Source organism: Paroedura picta, chromosome 8, assembly GCF_049243985.1.
Source record: "Paroedura picta isolate Pp20150507F chromosome 8, Ppicta_v3.0, whole genome shotgun sequence".
In the NCBI taxonomy this organism is placed as follows: Eukaryota; Metazoa; Chordata; class Lepidosauria; order Squamata; family Gekkonidae; genus Paroedura; species Paroedura picta.
Window position 1 is genome coordinate 6,651,983 of NC_135376.1, and position 20,433 is coordinate 6,672,415.

General features: G+C 52.4%; 1 protein-coding gene across 3 annotated transcripts in view; it reads right to left on the bottom strand.

Moving 5' to 3' along the window:
• CHRD (chordin) overlaps positions 1–13,771 on the bottom strand; it is a 34,171-nt gene extending 20,400 nt beyond the window's left edge. For 2 of the 3 annotated variants that reach the window (XM_077348247.1, XM_077348246.1), the window contains exons 1-5: positions 13,348–13,771; positions 10,763–10,866; positions 8,246–8,372; positions 1,841–1,990; positions 454–571 (exon numbers count right to left, since the gene is read on the bottom strand). In XM_077348247.1, coding sequence (XP_077204362.1) covers positions 454–571; positions 1,841–1,990; positions 8,246–8,372; positions 10,763–10,866; positions 13,348–13,495 — 647 coding nt within the window. In that variant the 5' untranslated portion in view covers positions 13,496–13,771. The remainder of the gene's footprint in view (positions 1–453; positions 572–1,840; positions 1,991–8,245; positions 8,373–10,762; positions 10,867–13,347) is intronic. The other variant, XM_077348248.1, reaches the window with a different exon arrangement.
• Positions 13,772–20,433: the final 6,662 nt, after the last annotated feature.

A 20,433-nucleotide genomic window follows, 5' to 3' on the forward strand; every position in this document is an offset into this window, starting at 1 on the left:
GTGAGAGGGTCCATAGGTATTGGGGAACATGCAGCCTCATTTTTTTCAAATTCCCCTGCCTTCCTGCCCCAATTCACAGTCTCACATTCTGAAAGGGTGCTGTCATAGATTCACAGAATTATAGAGCTGGAAGGGTCCTCCTGGGTCATCTAGTCCAACCCCCTGCAGAACACATGAAATTCACACCTACAGTGACCCCAATTCCACATCCAGATGATGCCCCCCTCCCCAAAAACCCCAGAATCCCTGGCCAGTCTGGCCAGGAAGAAATTCACTTCCTGCTCCCAAAGTAGCAATTGGCGTTTCCCTGGGCATGCAAGAAAGGGCCAGAAGAGCCAAGCACTGACACCATCCCTTCTGCCTACCTCCTGGGTAGGCAGCGTGTGGATCTTTCTCTGAACCTGTCAACTGCCCTCGAGACCTCGGTAGGAGGCAGGGAGGGGAGGTACCCACCTCTCGTAGTTAATGGAGAACAGCAGGGAAGAACGGACCAGAGAGAACCGGCCTTTGGCCACCGCACTGCTTGCAGGCACCCACGGCTCCGAGCCACTGGTCAGCAGTGCCACGAAATCTGAGGAGCAAAAGCATTGTTCTGGTGAACCCGATCTCAGGACCCCAGCAGATGGAAGGCAGTTCGGTGGATGAGGGAAGGAACCGAACCCCGCGTGGATCAGACTCAAACAAGGCAGACACAGACAGTCCGAGAGAGCAAGCATTGCTATCTAAAACCAAGGAGTTTGTATTGGATTTTGTATTGACTGCTTTGGACGGAGGATTCTATAGCATTATACCACGCTAAGGTCTTGCTTCTTCCCAAACCCCGGGCTCTGCCCTCTAAACCTCCAGATGGTTACTGACCCAGAGCTGGTAAACCTATAGTTTCACCTAATGGCTTTTAGTCCACCCTCCCAGGCAACTGATTTCCAGTTTTGCATGTGCTTTTCACCCTCTGGTGTTTGAGTTAATGTTACATTGATTTATGTCCAGCGTATCTCCGTGCAGATTCAAATGTCAGGTTTTTAAGCTGGACGTAAACCGATGTAATATCGAATTGGCCACTAGAGGGAGAGAGACATCTGCAGAACAGGAAGTAAACATCCACACCAGCCCTCCACAGAGCAACAGGAACGCACAAGCAAGGCAAATGAGAATGTGGGAAATCCAAGTGATCGGAGGGTACTGTTGCCCCAGGTTCAACCGGTAAGCACCTTTCCAGTTTCTGAGATTTTAGCAGCCACTGAGCTTCAAGTGGCTCTTTGTAGTGATAAGGGCTCGAAACATGATCCTTGTTCTGAAACGAAACCCAGGAGTCTCCGGAAGGTGCAAGAACTGTGGTCAGCATGACTGAGCGGAATATAAAGAGTATCCTGCAGGGGGCATCGGAGGAGACATGTATTTAGCATAGTTAAATCAGGAACTTGTTGATGTTTTACCAAAAAAGCACTCCTCCCGTCTCCTGATTGGCTCAGCGAGAGACTTCCTGCTCCCCTGAGCAGACTTCCTCCCTGCTTGCCTCCAGAACAACAGACAGAATGACTGTAGACAACAGTGAGACAGCTAGACACTTAGGACCCTCGTCTCTCTTCTTTCTATACACACTTGTTTCTCTTCACAACAAAAACGATTTTATCCCTTAAGGCAGGGGTAGTCAACCTGTGGTCCTCCATATGCAAATGCTGGCAGGGGCTCATGGGAATTGTAGTCCATGAACATCTGGAGGACCACAGGTTGACTACCCCTGCCTTAAGGAGCCTGAGGCTCCGCCTCTCTTTGCAAATTCAGACTCTGCCGACACCTTCTGTGCCCATCCTGGGTCGCTTTTCTCATCTGCTCACCATACCTGTGCGGCTGTCGTCCCGCGCCAAGTCTTCAGAGCTGAGATACGCCCGATCGTTGTAGTTTCTGTGCAAATCCCCTTCTTTCTCCTGGAAATATTCGAAGTTGTCTGAAAGCGGTTCAGCGGGTCTCTTTTCCGGGACGGCGAGGACAGCTGCAGGATGGGAAACGAAAAAGAAGGTTTTGGGGTAACAGGGAACCCAAGGTTAAGGGCAGGACCCCCCCCCCAGATGCCGAGCAGTGGTTTGCTAGGGTGACCTACGGCAGGGGTTATGGCTCCCCTCTTACCAGTTCCCTACTGGATGATGTCTATTTTTATTTTTATTTTTATTTAATTTTTAGACCATCCTTCTCCAAATAGGTCTCAGGGCGGTTTACAACATAAACAGTTAAAACACAATAAAATCTCCATAAAAACCCCCATTTACGTCAAACAAGTCACATATAACATATAAGAGGCGGTGGTCACAATTCTAATCTTATTTACCTGACTTCCCCCCAAGTTCAGCCTGGTGGGGAGAATAATATTCAGAAGAGGGTGGCGCCAATGCAATAGATCTAACAATGATCTGGGGGGGGTGTAGCGGATTTTTTACCGCCGTGTTTCTTAATCTACGTATTGTAATTTTTTTATGTCCCTTTTAAATTTTAATGGGTTTTTATCGGGGTTTTTAAAATCATGATTATTATTTGTTATTTATTTGCTTTTTATACCATTGGCTCGCAGCGGTTAACAAACAACGAAACCCATACAGTTTAAAAAAAACCCTGTAAACAGTTAAAACAATTAAAACAGTTGACAATACATAACAACATATAACAATAGTCTGGGGAAGAGGGCTTGCACTCGAAAGCTCACGCCTTGAATAAATCTTTGTGGGTCTTAAAGGTGCCCCTGGACTCTGATTTTGTTTTAACATATAAGAATAACAAATAGCAAATGGCGGAAGCCTAATATAATCATCTCCCCTGTACTGGGCATCAACCAGTGTAGATCAGGGGTAGTCAAACTGCGGCCCTCCAGATGTCCATGGACTACAATTCCCATGAGCCCCTGCCAGCGTTCGCTGGCAGGGGCTCATGGGAATTGTAGTCCATGGACATTTGGAGGGCTGCAGTTTGACTACCCCTGGTATAGATGAATAATTTTGGACGATTGTAACCTGCCATGGGGCAGTTCAGGCGCATTAAAAGGGGAACCCTGCTGGAAAGAAAAATGCCTGAAGGGAAAAGGTGTGGGGCAGAAAGCAGGGGGAGGGCCGGGTTTGGCTCCCCTCACTTCTGCACGCCCCTTTCCATGCTCACCTCGTCCTCACCTGTTCTGAGTGCGAACGGGGCAGAGGGGGAATGGCTCCTCTTGTCCTTTCTCATTTGGCCTTCTGGATGTAGCGAACGGCCAGGCTCCCTCCCCAGACCTCCCTGGCACGGCCTTCGGAAACTGATCCTGCCGCATTACGAGCGTGTGTGGAATTTCTCTCAATTCTGAGTGCGCCAGGGCTGGGTCGGGAGCGAGAAGCCGTAGTGACAGCCGTGCGAAAATTTATGACATCCACATGCGGCAACTGACGATGCCAATTTCTGGGTGTTAGCAGAGAGTGGTTTTCGGGGTGTGAGCTTCTGAGCATCGAAGTTCCCTTTGGCAGCTACCAAAAGGAGCTTGGAATCTCAAAAGCCTTTATAAGAGGCCTTCACAAGAACGTCAGAAGAGCCCTGCTGGATCAGACAGCGGGTCCCTCTAGTCCAGCCTCCTGTCTCACACAGTGGCCAACCAGTTCCTCTGGAGGGGCAACAACAAGGCAGAAAGGCCAAGGCCTTCCTAAGGACATCAGAAGAGCCCTGCTGGGTCAGACCAGTGGCCCATTTGGCCCAGCCACCCGTCTCACACAGAGGCCAGCCAGTTCCTCTAAAGCAGGGGTAGTCAACCTGTGGTCCTCCAGATGTCCATGGACTACAATTCCCATGAGCCCCTGCCAGCAAATGCTGGCAGGGGCTCATGGGAATTGTACTCCATGGACATCTGGAGGACCACAGGTTGACTACCCCTGCTCTAAAGGGCCAACAACAGGGAAATATTCTTCAGGCTTCAAGAAACCCCAGAAGTGGCATGATCATGCAGAATGTGGTTGGGAAGCATCGCTGTGGACACGCCCATCAGGGGCCCCTCCCCTTCCTATCCCCTCCAGCCCCTTCACTGGCCATTTTCACTAGCAAATGATTAACAAATTATAAAAACATATTTAAAATGAAAGACTCCCACCTATTCAGGGAACCCTTCCCTCTGGTGTGTGAACTTGGGCAGTTCATTCACTCTCAAACTGGCCTACCTCACAGGGCTGTTGTTAGCATAAATCAAAAGAGAGGAGAGCAACGGGAGTCTCTCTGAGTCTGCATTGGGGTGAAAGGCGGGGTGTAAATAAAGTGAATAAAATTACATAAATACCTAAAGGGGACCCCCCACTGGGCCCAGGGCTCTCTCTAGCATGTTTCTCACAAACGGCCTTCGGGACCCTATTTGAGTGGAAAGTGGCCTAGAGATGTTTAAAATAAAGTAGAATTTAAAAAAACAACAACCCTGCTTTTTAGATAAAGCTGGAAAGGAGTAATCTGTAAGGTAAAGGTAAAGGTATCCCCTGTGCAACCACCGAGTCATGTCTGACCCTAGGGGTGACGCTCTCTAGCGTGTTCATGGCAGACTCAATACGGGGTGGTTTGCCAGTGCCTTCCCCAGTCATTACCGTTTACCCCCCAGCAAGCTGGGTCCTCATTTTACCGACCTCGGAAGGATGGAAGGCTGAGTCAACCTTGAGCCGGCTGCTGGGATTGAACTCCCAGCCTCATGGGAAGAGCTTCAGACTGCATGTCGTTGCCTTACCATTCTGCGCCACAAGAGGCTCTTAAAATAATCTGTGCAGCCAATCAAACGTCCATTGGCCCATCAGAAGCTGCTCAGGGCAAAAGGCCTGCCTGGCCTCACCAACTTTCTCGGAACATTTGGCAGGAGCCAGGGGAGGAGTCAGAGGGTGCCATGTGCCCCTGGGCACCATTTTGGGGACCCTTGACTTACACTATGACCCCCACCTTGAAGCTCAGTGAGAAAGGCATACCACGGAATCAAACTTTGCTGGTCTTGAAAGCACCACTGAATGCAAACCCTAAACAGCCACATAATCATCACGTTCTACAGGGGGCTGAACCAGATGACCCTGGAGGTCCCTTCTAACTCTATGATTCTATAATTATATTGTGTCTTCTGCGAATTGCCCGTGCAATTCCCCAGAAAGGGGGGAGGGATTCTCAAGCTCAACCCTCCCTCCCCCAACCTAATCAACCAACTAACTCATCTCAGTGCATCGTCTCCGCCCGGCAGCGTCCCACTGAATTCGGCGGGACAGCCTTGCCTTGCCTTGCCTCCGAGCGTTTCCACCTTCACTGGTGTCAGGATTGGCCAGCCCAGCTGGAAAGCGGTTTCTGGCAGGGACCCCCGTCGGCATGCTGCTCAGGAAAGATTTACGGCACAAGGGCCATTATGTAATCCTTTGTGGAGCAAAGTTAATTGTGTTTGTGCGCAAATCACTTAGGAACGAAGTAACAAGAGGGATGAGGGCCGGAGAGGGAGTTCAAGCAGCCGCCCAAGGCTGCATGGTTTGTGGCCAGCCCTGCTGCTCCTCAAAAGATGGCCTGGGTCCCTATGGAAAGGGGGCTGGGGTCCCAAGATCCTGGGCAGTGGGGCAGAAGGATCTGTGGACCCACTTGCCCTCTGCGTGCTGCTTCAGGGTCGCCGACCTCCAGGGCTGCCAAGTGACGGCTGGAGAGCCCCTAGAATTACAGTCCTCTCCAGGCAACAGAGATCGGTTCCCCTGGAGAGAAGGGCAGCTTCAGAGGGCAGACTCGATGGTATACCATAGATGCTGGGTAAGAGCGCTCCCTGAATTCCCCCCCCCCTCCATGGATTTCACCAGCAGACCTCGAGGAATTTCCCCAGGTCAGAGCTGGCAGCTTTGCAGGGTGGAGGGTGGCAAAAGAATTGTGTTAATTCCGTCCAGAGTTCTGTGGTGCAGAAATAGAAGCAAAATCCTGTCCCGTGTTTGAACCCTCCCTAGGTATAAATTTCCACTGATGGTGCCATTAATAGAAAACCAGACAGGGACATCAGGAAAGTCTCGCTGGATCAGACCCAGTCTTGTCCAATATCCTGTTTCTCACTACCTGGCAGCTAGAACCTTTCCCCTGTGCTTGCCCGCCACCACTGAGATCCACAGGTATACTGCCTCTGAACGTGGAAGCTCCATTCTGTTCTCAAGGCTAACAGAAGAGCCTTGATGGAGGACGACAGAGCTCTCTTCACCCTAGCATTCACGGCACAGTTGCCAACTCTGGCCTGGAAAATAACTGGGGGTTTGGGAGGGAGACAGGGCCTGGGAAAGGTGGCATTTGGGGAGGGGGACGCAGCAAAGCATAATGCCATATAATACACCTGCCAACCCTGCAGTTTCTTCCGGGGGACCGTAAATCGTCTTTAATAAATGAATGTTGACCAAGGCTCCGAGAATTTGACAATTTCAAAGCAACAGACTTGAGCACCATTCATTTATGAAAGATTTATTGTACAGCCATATCGTCATTCCTTTTCTTTGGTTTGCTCGCCTGGAGGTTGGCAACCCCGGTTCGCAGCTGACCTCGCCCGCAGAAATTTCTGCAGAGAAGATCACGAATGAAAGAATCCTCCTGTCCAGAGGCCTTGGCCGCAGTTGCACAGGATTTGAACCCAGGACGCTCATCAACAAAAGCACACCTTTACTTATGCCAACTTCCTTCTGGTGACTTCTAGAGCCTCCGGCATCCCATGATAGTTTCCCATTGTCGTCTGGGCCCGGATCAGCCCCACTTCTTCTCTGAGGTCGGCACGCGGTGGCAGGTGCGCTCAAGGTGGCCACAATCGGCCCACGTTTATCTCTGGTTGCCGAAACAGACCCAAACACCCGAGGAAACAGACTATACAGGGCAAACGTGCAGAGGAAGTAGACACCGTCCACTGCACAGAATCCACAGTGCGAATAAACAAACCGGCAACATGTGTCAGCTCTCCGGCTCCCCTTCCCTCCTGCCTGCCGTCTGAAAGGAGCGGCATCGTGCCTTTGGGCAGTCAGGTGTCGTTTCTCCGACGGACATGATCACGGCCCACTTGTGGGTGGGTCAGCAATGCTCGTGAAAATCAAGCAGACGGTCGGACCCGAATGCAAGGAAAAAATCCCTGAAATAAATGCCTTTTTGCAGAAGGGGTGTTACTAAGGCAGAGTGTCAGCTGGGGATGCAAGTCACCAGGAAAGAGCTGGGAAACATGGAAGGGTGGAAAAGGTTTCAGAGGCCAACTAGTTCCTGTGAAGGGCCAACGACAGGGCAGAGAGGCCTTCGTAAGACCATCAGAAGAGCCTGCAGTCTGACCAGTGAAGGTCCCTCTAGTCCAGCGTCCTGTGGCTAGTCAGATCCTTTAGAGCAGGGGTAGTCAACCTGTGGTCCTCCAGATGTCCATGGACTACAATTCCCATGAGCCCGTGCCAGCAAATGCTGGCAGGGGCTCATGGGAATTGTAGTCCATGGACATCTGGAGGGCCACAGGTTGACTACCCCTGCTTTAGAGAGCCAGCCACAGGGCAGGGAGGCCGAGGTCTTCCACCGAGGTTCCCCTCTCAGCACCGGCATTCAGAGCTCTACTGCCGTTGAACGTGGAGGTGTGCTGTGTTAATAACAAAAATAGAGTCCAAAAGCACCTTTAAGACCAACCAAGGTGTGAGCTTTTGAGTGCTTGCTCTCCTCCTCAGACTAAATGAACAACCGCCATAACTCTGGAGATACCAGGCAAAAGCAAGCTATGGCCAATTAGTAAACTGTGTCACAATATCCAAATGAAGCCATAGGATAATTCTTTGCTTTGGCAATAATTCTTTGTTTTGGCAAGGAATTATCCTATAGCATCCTAGGGCTTCATCTGGATATTGTGACACAGTTTGCTAATTTGCCATAACTTGCTTTTGCTCTGTATCTCCACAGTTATGATGGTTGTTCATTTAGCCCGAGGAAGAGCAGATGCCTTCGAAAACTCACGCCTTAAATAAATCTTGGTTGGTCTTAAAAGTGCTACTGGACTATTTTTGTTGTGCTACTGCAGACCCAACACGGCGACCCACTTGAATCTAGCTTTGTGTTAATAACACTTTCATTACACAGATATTGGACTCTTCCTTTGGGTATTCCCCTGAAAACAATGTGTATGGGTGGGGTCGGGGGGAACGACTTGCAGGTGTACTCTTTGAAACTGCCTCTAAAACAAGCATATTTTCTCCCACTGCTGAGATTATGGTGCCCCAACCCAGAGCAGGAGGCGGCATCCCCCCACCCCCAGGCCCCTTACCTTTCGGACAAGTTCTGCAGCAGTGCCCCGGCAGCAGGACTGGATCCGCGCACGGAGGGGTGGGGCAGTCCTGCTTAATATTCTTGCAGCTGACTTTGCCTGTCGGTTTCCCCCGGCGAGTCTTCTGCTGCGGAGGGGAGGGGAGAGTTGATAGCCAAGCAGCTAAATTAGGTCCCTTTGCCGTCCCAAAAATCACACTGAGAGAAGAACCTTTTATATTTTAAAAAAAGGTAAAGGTATCCCCTGTGCAAGCACCGAGTCATGTCTGACTCTTGGGGTGACGCCTTCCAGCGTTTTCATGGCAGACTCAATACGGGGTGGTTGGCCAGTGCCTTCCCCAGTCATTACCGTTTACCCCCCAGCAAGCTGGGTGCTCATTTTACCGACCTCGGAAGGATGGAAGGCTGAGTCAACCTTGAGCCGGCTGCTGGGATTGAACTCCCAACCTCATGGGCAGAGCTTTCAGACTGCATGTCTGCTGCCTTACCACTCTGCACCACAAGAGGCTCTTCTTTTATATTTTTACTGCAGCAGAAATACAGACACAGGGGCATATCCCAAATTTCCCAAATCTGTGTAGAGAACAAAGAATCGCATGAGACTTTGTAATATTCCATTGAAGGCAGAGAAAGATGATGCTTTTCGGGTCAAGCCAATAACCTGGGGTCTCCACCCCTTGCACATCCCACAGGACCACCCCATTGCCATTATGCTAAGTCACCGGAAAAAGGTTACAAAAGGCAATTTTCCCATTCTTTCTCAGTCCTCTGGCAACATAAAACAATGGCATGATATAAACTATTGTCTCTGGCCTTGGGAATAGAACATACCAGCCTTGGTAACATTTCAAAATACAGTCAAGAACAAGAATAAGTTTCTGGGCTTTCTTTTACGAAGTGTACAGTCTGGTACACAAACTTCTCTTTACAGAACAATAATTAAGAAAATATTATTTCAGCCCCTTCTCCATCAGAGTTATGGACTCTGCAGGCCAGGCTGAGCTATTCGGGCCATTCCATCCCTTGAGCTACGGACACCCATGCCGGGCCCCAGAGAGGTTGCAAAGGATGCCTTGATGTAGAGTCTGAAGAAGACTCCCCCCGATTCTTTATTGTAGAAAGATCAAGTCAACTGGGCAGCCATGTTAGTCTACCCTACAAAGCCCAATGTAAAGTCCAACGGCACCCTACGGACCAAAAAGACAGCCTTTTCAGTGGGTGCTAGATTGGGGGGTGGAAAAATTCTATAAATGGCCTCTCCCTGCCCCCAGGACCTGGAAAGGCTGCAAGCTGGAGGCTCCCGGGAAGGGATCTCACTGGCAGGGCCAGCTCTCTTCATCCAAAGAGGCATTAATGTGTGGAACCCACTGCTGCAGGAAATCACGGTGGCTGCAAGCATAGACAGTTTCCAGAGGGGACTGGATAAACATCTGGAGCAGAGGCCCATCAGCCTCTCTTCCCTGTTTCTGGCCCTCCAGAGGAACCGGTTGGCCCCTGGGTGAGACAGGATGCTGGGCTAGAGGGACCCGTGGTCTGATCCAGCAGGGCTCTTACGAGGTTCTCATGAAGGCCTCGGCCTCTCTGTCCTGTTCCTGGCCTTCCAGAGGAACTGGTTAGCTGCTGTGTGAGGCAGGGTGCTATTCTAGATGGACCACTGCTCTATGTCTTAGGTTCTGACATCCTTACTTCATTGGCCAACTTTTATCTAGGATCCACCCACTCACATGTAGCCCTGCCCCTTTCCATTTGCCTCTACTAAGATCCCTGAGCAGGAGAATTTGCTGTTTCTACTCCTCTTCCTGGACAACAGCAGGTGAACAACAATAGCAGGTGAATGTCAATTGCAGGCACAATTGGAGCAGGTGTGCTCTGCAGAGGGGTGGTAGGCATGAAGAATCAACCATGGTCATGAGAAAGGAAACCTAGGTCTCAATTCGGTCCAGGAGGACACATTGTCTTGAAACTACGCCATTCTCCAAGATTTAGGGGCAGATGAACTCACATTGTAACTGAATCTGAAAAAGTGAGACATGACTCGTGAAAGTTCCTTCCCTGCCAGAAATTTTGTTCGTCTTTAAGGTGCTCCGGGACTCTGCTCTTTTCTGCTGCTAGAGGCAGACACCCACGGCTACCCATCATGATCTACCTCCATAGAAGCCAACGTGGAAGCCAGGGCTGCTCTCAAATAGGAGGAAGAAGAAGAAGAGCTGGTTCTTATATGCCGCTTTTCTCTACCCGAAGGAGTCTCAAAGCGGCTTACAGTCGCCTTCCCCTTCTTCTCCCCATAACAGACACCCTGTGAGGTTGGTGAGGCTGAGAGAGCCCTGATATCACTGCTCGGTCAGAACAGCTTTATCAGTGCCCTGGCAAGCCCAAGGTCACCCAGCTGGCTGCATGTGGGGGAGCGCAGAATCGAACCTGGCTTGCTAGCTGAGAAGTCTGCATTCCTACCCACTACACCAAACTGGCTTTCAGCAGCCCCTTCCTTTCCACTCCATCAGGCTGATGCCTTACTTACCGGTTCGCAGAAGCACACCACGCAATGCATGACCCCAAAAGGCTCCCCCAGGTCCGGATGCCAAGTATCCTCCAGTGCATAGAATCTGCCCCCAAATGAGCAACCTGCAATGGGGGAAAGATACTTCAGTCCTCCTGCCAGGTTTTTAAGGTAAAGGTATCCCCTGTGCAAGCACCGAGTCATGTCTGACCCTTGGGGTGACGCCCTCCAGCATTTTCATGGCAGACTCAATACGGGGTGGTTTGCCAGTGCCTTCCCCAGTCATTACCGTTTACCCCCCAGCAAGCAAGCTGGGTCCTCATTTTACCGACCTTGGAAGGATGGAAGGCTGAGTCAACCTTGAGCCGGCTGCTGGGATCGAACTCCCAGCCTCATGGGCAGAGCTTTCAGACTGCATGTCTGCTGCCTTCCCACTCTGCGCCACAAGAGGCTCTTGCAAGGTTTCTTATATCAACATTAAAAGGTGCCCCTCACCGCCAGCGACCCCCCCCCCCCCAAATGGCTCAGGAAGAAATCTCCTGGCCAAACCATCTTCCACTTCTACGATGATGCAACTCAAATGGGAAACTTGAACCTTTGGCTTCCTGCATGCCTACGATCCACCACGGAGCCACACACATCAGCTTTGACTACTCAGTGAGTCTGCAGGGCTCTGAGTCAAGGTGTTTCCCATCTGCTTGGTTCTTTCAACTAGAGATGCCGGGGATTGAACCCGCAACCTTCTGCAGGCCAAGCAGAGGCTCCACCACTCAGCCACAGCCCAACCCCCTCTTCCTCCAACTCTTCTTTGCTCTTGGCTAGCCCCCTGCAAAGTCTTCAAAAAACGACACCACTGTTTGCCACCTCCCCAAGAGACCTGCTTTTGAGATGGGAGGAGAAGGCCGCCCACCCCCGTTGGGATTCCACCAGCCCAAGACCTCCTCTCGAAAGCCATCGTGTTTGCTCGAGAGAAGGGAGACCCTGCATGTAAGATGATCCCCCTCCCCACCCCCAAAAAGGTTATGCAAAAATATATATTTTTTTTTAACTGGATGCAACCTCCTCTTTTTTACAGCATCCCTGGGGGGGGGGGGGGGAGAGATTTGCACTGGCGTAAATTCTGCACTTTGATATCAAAGGAGGCTCTCCAGGACCCACAATAATAATAATAATAATAATAATAATAATAATAATAATAATAATAATAATAATAATAATAATAATAATAATAATAAAAATAACATTGCAATTGTTTTATAGCCCGCCCTGAGCTAACAGGATTTGTACCAATAACTTTACATTCGTAAATAGTTTCTAACGGCTGAAGTAAATTACTTTACATTATTTTGAATTATATTTGAAAACCACCTTTTTAACCTTATGGAGGGAGCCCGATTTCGGGGGGGGGGGAGGCAGTGGGTGGGTTTTCTGGATGGGGCATTTTCTGTTTTGTAGGTAAGGAGGCCAGTGTATTCTTGGTGTTAATTTCTTGGCCTCAATCTGGGGGGACATGACCCCCCTGCCCCCTCCTCGTGAGTTTTATGCCTCCAAGTTGGATTTCAAGCACCATCCTTGCATGGGGAAAACAGCAGTGTTTAGGGTTGCCATCCTCCAGGTGGGGTCTGGAGATCTCCTGGAGATCAGTCGTTCCCCCCCCCGGGAGGAAATGGCAGTTTCGGGGGGGGCGAGATGCCATGGTATTATAACCCACTGAGTTTCCTTCCCTCCCTAAACCCTACCCTCCTGAGCCTGCGTCCTGCAAATCTCCAGGAATCTCCTGACCAAAAGTTGGCAACCCTAGTGATGAAAACAGATGCTTTAGTCCTTGGGCGGAAGACCACCGCTGGAGGAAATACAAGCTCCGAACCTCTTATTTCATTCCATATTCAGATATTCCAGGCAGGGTGGAGCCGTGGGGAAAGATCCAAGCCAGGAATATGTTCCAGGTGCGGATCCTCCCCCTGTCCTGAAAACTGGCCAAATTGTGGGTCTCCTGATCGATTACAGTTACCATGAGCCCCTGCCACTTGGCCACGTTCACAGGGCTCATGGTAACTGTAGTCCATCCGGAGAGCCACCCTCCCCCCCCCCCCTCCCGGCCAGCCTGACCTATCGTTGTGAGGCTGACACCCAGAGAAGAACGGGTGTCAAAGCGCCACCGGGGAAGAGCAGGATACAAAACGTGCCAGACGATCTGAGCCCCGGGTTCGAATTCTGCCCCCAGGCCGCTCTCCCAGTCCAGCCCAGCCCGGCGCGGGCGGGAGAGAACCCCTTTCCTGGCCGCCTTCCCCGCTCCAGAGGCGCCGTCGGTCCCGTCCGCGCATTCACGGCCGCGCCCGCCGGGCAGTGCGGGGCCAAGCGGGAGGCGGCTGGGGTGCCACCAGCTCCCGTCCCCCCCGTCCCAAGACGCCACCCCACCCGGGCGGGCGGTCGGGCGGAGCGCGCAGCTGCCTGCGGGGTGGGTGGGGTGGGGTGGGGTGGGGGGAGCCGTCAATGGGAACCAGATGCGGCCGCTGCCCGGGCCAAGCCATGCCAAGCGACGGGAGGGAGAGAGGGAGGGAGAGAGGCAGGGAGGGAGAGGCGGCGGGCCGGGTCTCCCCACGTACCTGCGGCGCCCTTGGAAGGCAGGGGCTCCGAGTCGGGCTGGATGGGCAAGAGGGGCTTGGCGGGCCGGGGGGCGGCGCCCCGCCCGGGCCCGGCCACCAGCAGCACCAGCAGCGACACGAGCGGAGGCGCGGCGCGGCGGACGTCCATCGTGGCGAGGCGGCGGCTCACGCTCCCCTCCTCTGGCCGAGCGCCGGGCCCCGTCGGCGGCCTTTATAGGAGGCGGCGGCGGCGGCGGCGGCGGCATGGGCCCGGCGGCGCGGCGGGGGCATCTTCGGGCGCAGACAAAGGCGCTCGCCGGGGGGTGGGCCGGGGAGGGGGGCGCTCCGGGAGGGGCCGCGGGGAGGCGGGGAAGGGAGCCGGCCCAGGCCGCGCCGCTCCACTCGGCTGCGGCTGCCAGCACGGGACGGGGCCGCTTGCGCGACGGCTCCGGAGCAGGAGCAGGAGCCAAGCCCGGGGGGGGGGGGAGGTTGGGTTGGGAAGGGGACAAGCTCCGCCCGCCCGGGCCGGCCGGGAGGGGAGAGGCGGCCACGAGTGGCCCAGCCTCCCGCGCCCGTCGGAACCCCGCACAGCCTCCCCGCGGCGCCCGACGGGGGTCCCGGCCTGGCGTGGGCGAAAGGCGCCCCTTTCTCCCCGCGCCGCCGGCTCCCGGCTTCGACGGCTCCCACGTGCGGGCCAAGCTGGCCTCGGCGGGAAAGAAAGAAGCCGTCGCGGCGACCTCGTCTCCAGGCTGGCGTGGAGGGCTGACTTGGGCTCCCCGGGGCACCCCCAGGCTCGTTTGGGACCCTTCGCAACCTGGAACCCCCCACCCCAATTCACTGCGGCTCCTCTCCCTGTATACAAGCAGCAGCTGGGTTTTGTACCTCGCTTTTCACTGCCCGAAGGAGTCTCAAGGCGATTTGCAGTCGCCTTCCCTTCATCTCCCTGCAACAGACACCCTGTGAGGGAGGGGAGGCTCTGAGAGAACTGGGACTGGCCCAAGGACTCCCAGCAGTCCTGATGTGTCTCAAAGCGGCTTGCAATGGGGCTGAGAGAGCTCTAGGAGAACTGAGACTGGCCCAATGTGCAGGAGAGCTGGGGCTTGGGTTCCAGTGGCCCACTGAGAAATTTCCCTGTAAGTGAAATGGCCAGTCTGCCCCGTCATGTCACTTCAATATGTGGCTAATGGTTTCCTTTCTATGCAGCAGACCAGGAATAAACAGCTTCTAGCCTGGGGGACTAAAGGGAACCTCCACATTCAGAGGCAGTCTGGCACTAAATCTCAGTGCCAGGAAGCAACATGAGGGGAAATCCTTGGCCTCGGTGCCCTGTTGTTAACTCCGCAGAGGAATTGACTGTTTGCTGTGTGAGACAGGGTGCTGCACTGATCCAGCAGGGCTTTTCTGATGTCCTCATGAAGGCCTTGGCCTCTCTGCCCTATTTCTGGCCCTCCAGAGGAACTGGCTGGCTCCTGTGTGTGAGACAGGAGGCTGGACTAGAGGGACTCTCACTGGTCAGATCCAGCAGGGCTCTCCTGATGTCCTTAAGAAGGCCTCGGCCTCTCGGCCCTGCTGTTGGCCCTCCAGAGGAACTGGTTGTCCCCTGGGTGGGATGGGATGCTGGACTAGGTGGACCCCTGGCCTGAACCAACAGGGCTCTCCTGATGTTCATCTCCCCCGTGGGATGTTTGATTCATACCACCCACCCTTGTCCTGTATGCGAAAGCTCCCTGCTTGGATTGCCTGCCCTTGAGGGGCCCAGCAGCTGGAATGGAGCACAACACGGGCGATCCAGATGTTTGGATCCGTGGCGGGTGAGACTGAAGGTCCCGGGTTGGCTGCAATCAACCCATGGCGGAGGCAGAGCCGAAGCCGGAGAGGGAACATCCCCCAGTAGAGGGCGTGCGGAGCTCCTGGAGACGGAACACCTGCAGGGCTGGCGAAGAAGCGGGGACCGGGCCCATGCCGGCAGACCGTCCGTGGTTTCCCCAGAGAGCAAACAGTGAACTATCCGTGAAGGGGAAGCGGGGAGAGTCAGACAGAATAGATCAAGATAATGAGGGAAGGCAGATGCTAAAGCAGGTGGGGGGGATTTCAACTGGGGCAGGGAAGACTTAACTAAACACATGTGGGAACAGAGGTTGATACATGATGATGATGGTGGGGAGAGCTAGATTCGAATCCGGAAGCACCTTAGGGAATAATGGGGAGTGTGAGCCCTGATATTACTGAAGAAGAGTTGGTTTTTGTATGCCACTTTTCTCTACCCGAAGGAGGATCAAAGCGGCTTGCGATTGCCTTCCCTTCCTCTCCCCACAGCAGACACCCTGTGAGGGAGGTGGGGCTGAGAGAGCTCTGAGAGAAATTGCTGTGAGAACAGCTCTTATGGGACTATGACTAGCCAGTGGTCACCCAGCTGGCTGCATGTGGAAGAGCGGGGAACTGAACCTGGTTCTCCACATTAGAGGCCACTGCTCTTGACCATGATGCCAAGCTGGCCTGTAAGAAGCCCCAAGAAATAAACACCTCAAGTCATTTGTGGGGTTTCTTTGAGGGCACAAGTGGGATTCTTCAGTGGTTTAACGACCATCTGCAAAACCTGCTGAAGAGACACCTCTCCATAAAGAACAAGGTGAAAAGGGTGGGTGTGGTTTCCAATCATGGCAGACTGGCTGAATAGGCAGCATCAGGCTCCGATTTGGATCCTATCCACAACTTCCATGCACAGGTCACCTCTGCTGCAGAATGCTCGTTCCGCAGAATGCTCCTTCCGCAAACCATTGGCCTTCCGCAAACGGAAGTGCTCAGTGCGGGCCCCACACTCCATGGTGGAAATTTTCTAGCATGCACAGAAACCTGTTTTTAGAAGCTACAGCAGCCTTTTTCAGCCTTTTGACAGTTGGAGAACCCCATGAAATATTGTTCAGGCTTTGAGGAACTTTGGAATTACTACCTTTCCCCTTCAGAGAGCCAATGTTCCCTTTATCGGATACTGTCTCTTGAGAGTTCATACCCTGAATATCTTGTTGGTCGTTACAGTGGAGAGGTTGTTTCTCAGGGCTCTCTCAGCCTCACCTCCCTCACAGGGTGTCTGTTGTGGGGAGAGGAAGGGAAGGCGATTAGAAGCAGCGTTGAGACTCCCTCAGGTAGAGAAAAGCGGCATCTAAGAACCAACTCTTCTTCTTCAGTAATCTCAGGGCTCTCTCAGCCTCACCCACCTCACAGGCTGTCTGTTGTGGGGAGAGGAAGGGAAGGCGATCGTAAGCCACTTTGAGCCTCCTTCGGGTAGGGAAAAGCAGGGTATTACGAAAACTGCTCTTCTCTCTGAAGGAAACGAATGAAACAAAGGAAAAATGGGAAATGAAATAAACTCAGGGTTTTCCACTTTGGCCTTCAGGATGCCGGCCTCCACATGGGTCCTGACGATCCACATGAATTAAGCCTCATTTCCAGACTACACAAACTTGCTTCCGTCAGAAAGTGGACTCTATGGCCCTGTACCCCACTGTAGGCCTCTATCCACCCCCAACCTGCAGCTGGCAATCTTGTGTGACCCACAATCCCCTCTCTGCTGGGCCGGGGGACCCGGTAACCTTGGGCATGTTCCTCGTTTGACCCCCGGTCTCCTCTACCCTAGCTTTTGCCATTGCACAAGTTTGGTGCCGGGTCCTTGATGCAACAGCCAAATGCACCAGTTTTGGGGGGATGATATTTCTAGATCCGAGGCCCGGCACGTGCTCCTTGCTGTGAGGCAAAGTTGTGAACTCAGCAGATATTTTAAACGGTCTCGGTGACTCATGGGGGTCCGCGGAGGGGGGGGGACACACGGAGCCATCCTCTCTCCCTCAACTCCCTGTGGCCCCAATTCAAATCCTGGCTCAACTCCTGCCCTCCTGAGCTTGGCGGTTTGGCGCCCGGCGCGGGCCGAGGCCTTCTCCCCCGAGAGACGCTTCCCGAGGCAAGAAGAAAGGGAAAGCTCCAATCGCTCGCATTCGGCACGGGAATTGTGCGGTAATGTTTGCACATCTGAGGCGCAGCCAGGCGCAAGGTACCGGAGGTGAAGCCGGAGTGGAAGGGGCGGGAGGAACAGGCCTGTCAGGTTTGGGCCAGGAGGATGGGGCGGGGGACCAGCTGTGTTTTGTCTGCAACACATGGACTTTATTATTTTCCTCATATTAAGCATGAAGCTGTTCCCGCCTTGATTAAGCTATTCCCTGGGATCGCCTGTGGAGACTTCCTGAGGAGAAACATGGGGAGGGTGGGAGGTGAAGGGGAGGCATTAGCCAGGTGTCCTGCAGCAAAGCACTCTGGGAAAAAAAAGCCATTCTTTTTCTTCTTTTTTTTGGTTCGCTTTGATTGTTCCCCCGACTTTGTTTTTAACCCATCCCCATCCCAAAGCCATGAAGAAGAAGAGCTGGGTTCTTTATACCTTGCTTTTCACTACCCGCAGGAGTCTCAAAAGTGGTTAACGGTCGGTAATGGGGCTGAGAAGAGAGCTCTGGGAGAACTGGGGTGGTCCCCAGAGTCATCCAGCTGGCCGCATGTGGAGGAGGCATGGGAAATCTGACCCGGTTCTCCAGCTTAGAGTCCACCGCTCTTCACCTTGACACCACGCTGGCATAGGTATACACATATTTCACCAAGGTTTTGCATCTTTTGTTGTTGAAATACGCATATCAACAGAGGAATCACATCAAAATTGTCATCCTGTACACTGCATTCGCTGGGCTGCACCTGGAACCCTGTGTGCAGTTCTGGAGGCCTCACTTCAAAAAGGATGTGGACAGAACAGAGAGGGTGCAAAGAAGAGGGAAGAGGAGGAGGATCCGGGGCCTGGGGACTAAGCCCTGTGAGGAAAGGGTGAGGGATTCAGGGATGTTCAGCCTGGAGAAGAGGAGGTTGGGAAGGGATAGGATGGCTCTCTTGAAGCATCTGAAAGGTTGTCACTTGGAGGGGGGTAGGGAGCAGTTCCTGTTGGCAGGATAGGTTCTGAGAGAACTGCTCGGTCAGAACAACACCATCAGGGCTGTGACTTGCCCAAGGTTGCCGAGCTGGCTACATGTGGAGGAGCAGGGGATCAAACCCGGCTCGCCAGATTAGAAGCCACTGCTCTTAACCACGATACCACTCCGGCTAGCTTTGTGTGTACACCAGAAACCCGCTTCAGTTTAAAACGCTGAAACGGCCGAGTTGGCCAGCTGGAGAAGGCCGGTGGCTCCTCTAGTCCAGGATCCAGTGTGATCCAGTGGCCAATCGGATCTCTCGCTATTCCAGGTGCTCTCTAGACCAGGGGTAGTCAACCTGTGGTCCTCCAGATGTTCATGGACTCCAATTCCCATGAGCCCCTGCAAGTGTTTTCTGGCAGGGGTTCATGGGAATTGTAGTCCATGGACATCTGGAGGGCCACAGTTTGACTACCCCTGCTCCAGACTCTACCCCAAATCTCCACTCCCCAAATCTTTACCCAGAGCTAGCAATGCCTGAAGTGCCAACAAACCAAGTGCAGAGGCCAAGGCCTTCCCCAATACCACATTCTAGTTCTGGGGTTTGCGACCTCCATCTAGGAAGTTTAGATTTAGACAATATGGACAATATGTCCCAATCCCCTTTAAAGCTGTCCCTCTGTCCACTGTCCGTAAGTGCCAGAACTGAATGACTCGTAAAGAACTTTTCCCTTCGGTCCGCCCTTCAGGTTTATTGGCTGCCCACAAAGAATTCTCGGAAGTGCCTTTGATTTTGGTGCCGAGAATGTTGCGGGTCACTTCTCCCGCCCCGTCCGAATAAACCTTTCATTCTTCCTTGGAGAGAGTAAAAGAGAGAGAGAGAGAGAGAGAGAGAATCACTTCCATGCCAATTGAATGTAAGCTCAGCCTTTGAAATTACGCTCAGACTGCTATAAGAACTGGTGCAGTGCTGTGATTAAGGATGGCAACTTCTCATCTGGAGAGCTGGGTTTGATTCCCCGCTCCTCCTCCACAGGCAGCCTATTGGGTGACCTTGGGCTCGTCCCAGTTCTCTCAGAGCTCTCTCAGCCCCACCTACCTCCCAGGGTGTCTGTGATGGGGAGAGGAAGGGTAGGTGGTTGTAAGCCGCTTTGAGGCTCCAGGTTGTGAAAAAGCAGGGTACAACCCCCCCCCCTCTCCCAAAAAAAGGGGTTGCCAGAACCAGGTTGGGAAATTTGTGGGAAATGGGGATCGAGCACAGGGACCTCGTACAATGCCAGAGAGTTTACCCTCCATAGCACCCTTTTGATTGACTGATTGATTGATTGATTGATTGTGTGATTTTTATACCACCCTTCCCTCATAGGCTCAGGGAAGCTTACAAAATGTAGGATAAAGTCAGAATCACGACTGAAAACATTCCTGACGGTTATACAATTCTAAAAATTGTTTCAATTAAAATTCTGTATAATACACGTGCGTGTGTATATAACGAGAGACAGAGTGTGTACATGTGTATATTGTTATTGTTATATTGATATTGATATTGTTCTATGTAAATGTCCTAAAATGTTTTATGTAAACCCCCCCAGAGCCGTAGGGAAGGGTGGTATAAAAATCTAAATGAATAAAATAAATAGAATAAATATGTGTGTGTGTTGATGTACTTGCATCATACCCTATTTCTGATTTTGACAAACTGGCCTGTTATCAGATGTCGACCCCTGTGTTTCTTACAGGGTGGCACTTTTCGCTTTGGCTGCTGGGAAGACTCAAGCCAAGGCATTTGCACAGGAGTCTCCACCTTGATACACTGATTTTTTAAACCTCATTGTGAGTTACTAGTCCATGTTTACAGTTTTATGTATGTAATATTGGAGAAATATTGATTTGCATTTGTGCTGTACTGTTTTAATTGTGCTTTTGTAATGGCCTTCGCTGATATACAATAAATGTTATCGTATCGTATGTACTTGCATGGCGATGTGCGTGTTTATGTATACATTTATAACCTCAGGGCCGGATTCACAATCTAGGGCAGGGGTAGTCAAACTGCGGCCCTCCAGATGTCCATGGACTACAATTCCTAGGAGCCCCTGCCAGCGTTTGCTGGCAGGGGCTCCTGGGAATTGTAGTCCATGGACATCTGGAGGGCTGCAGTTTGACT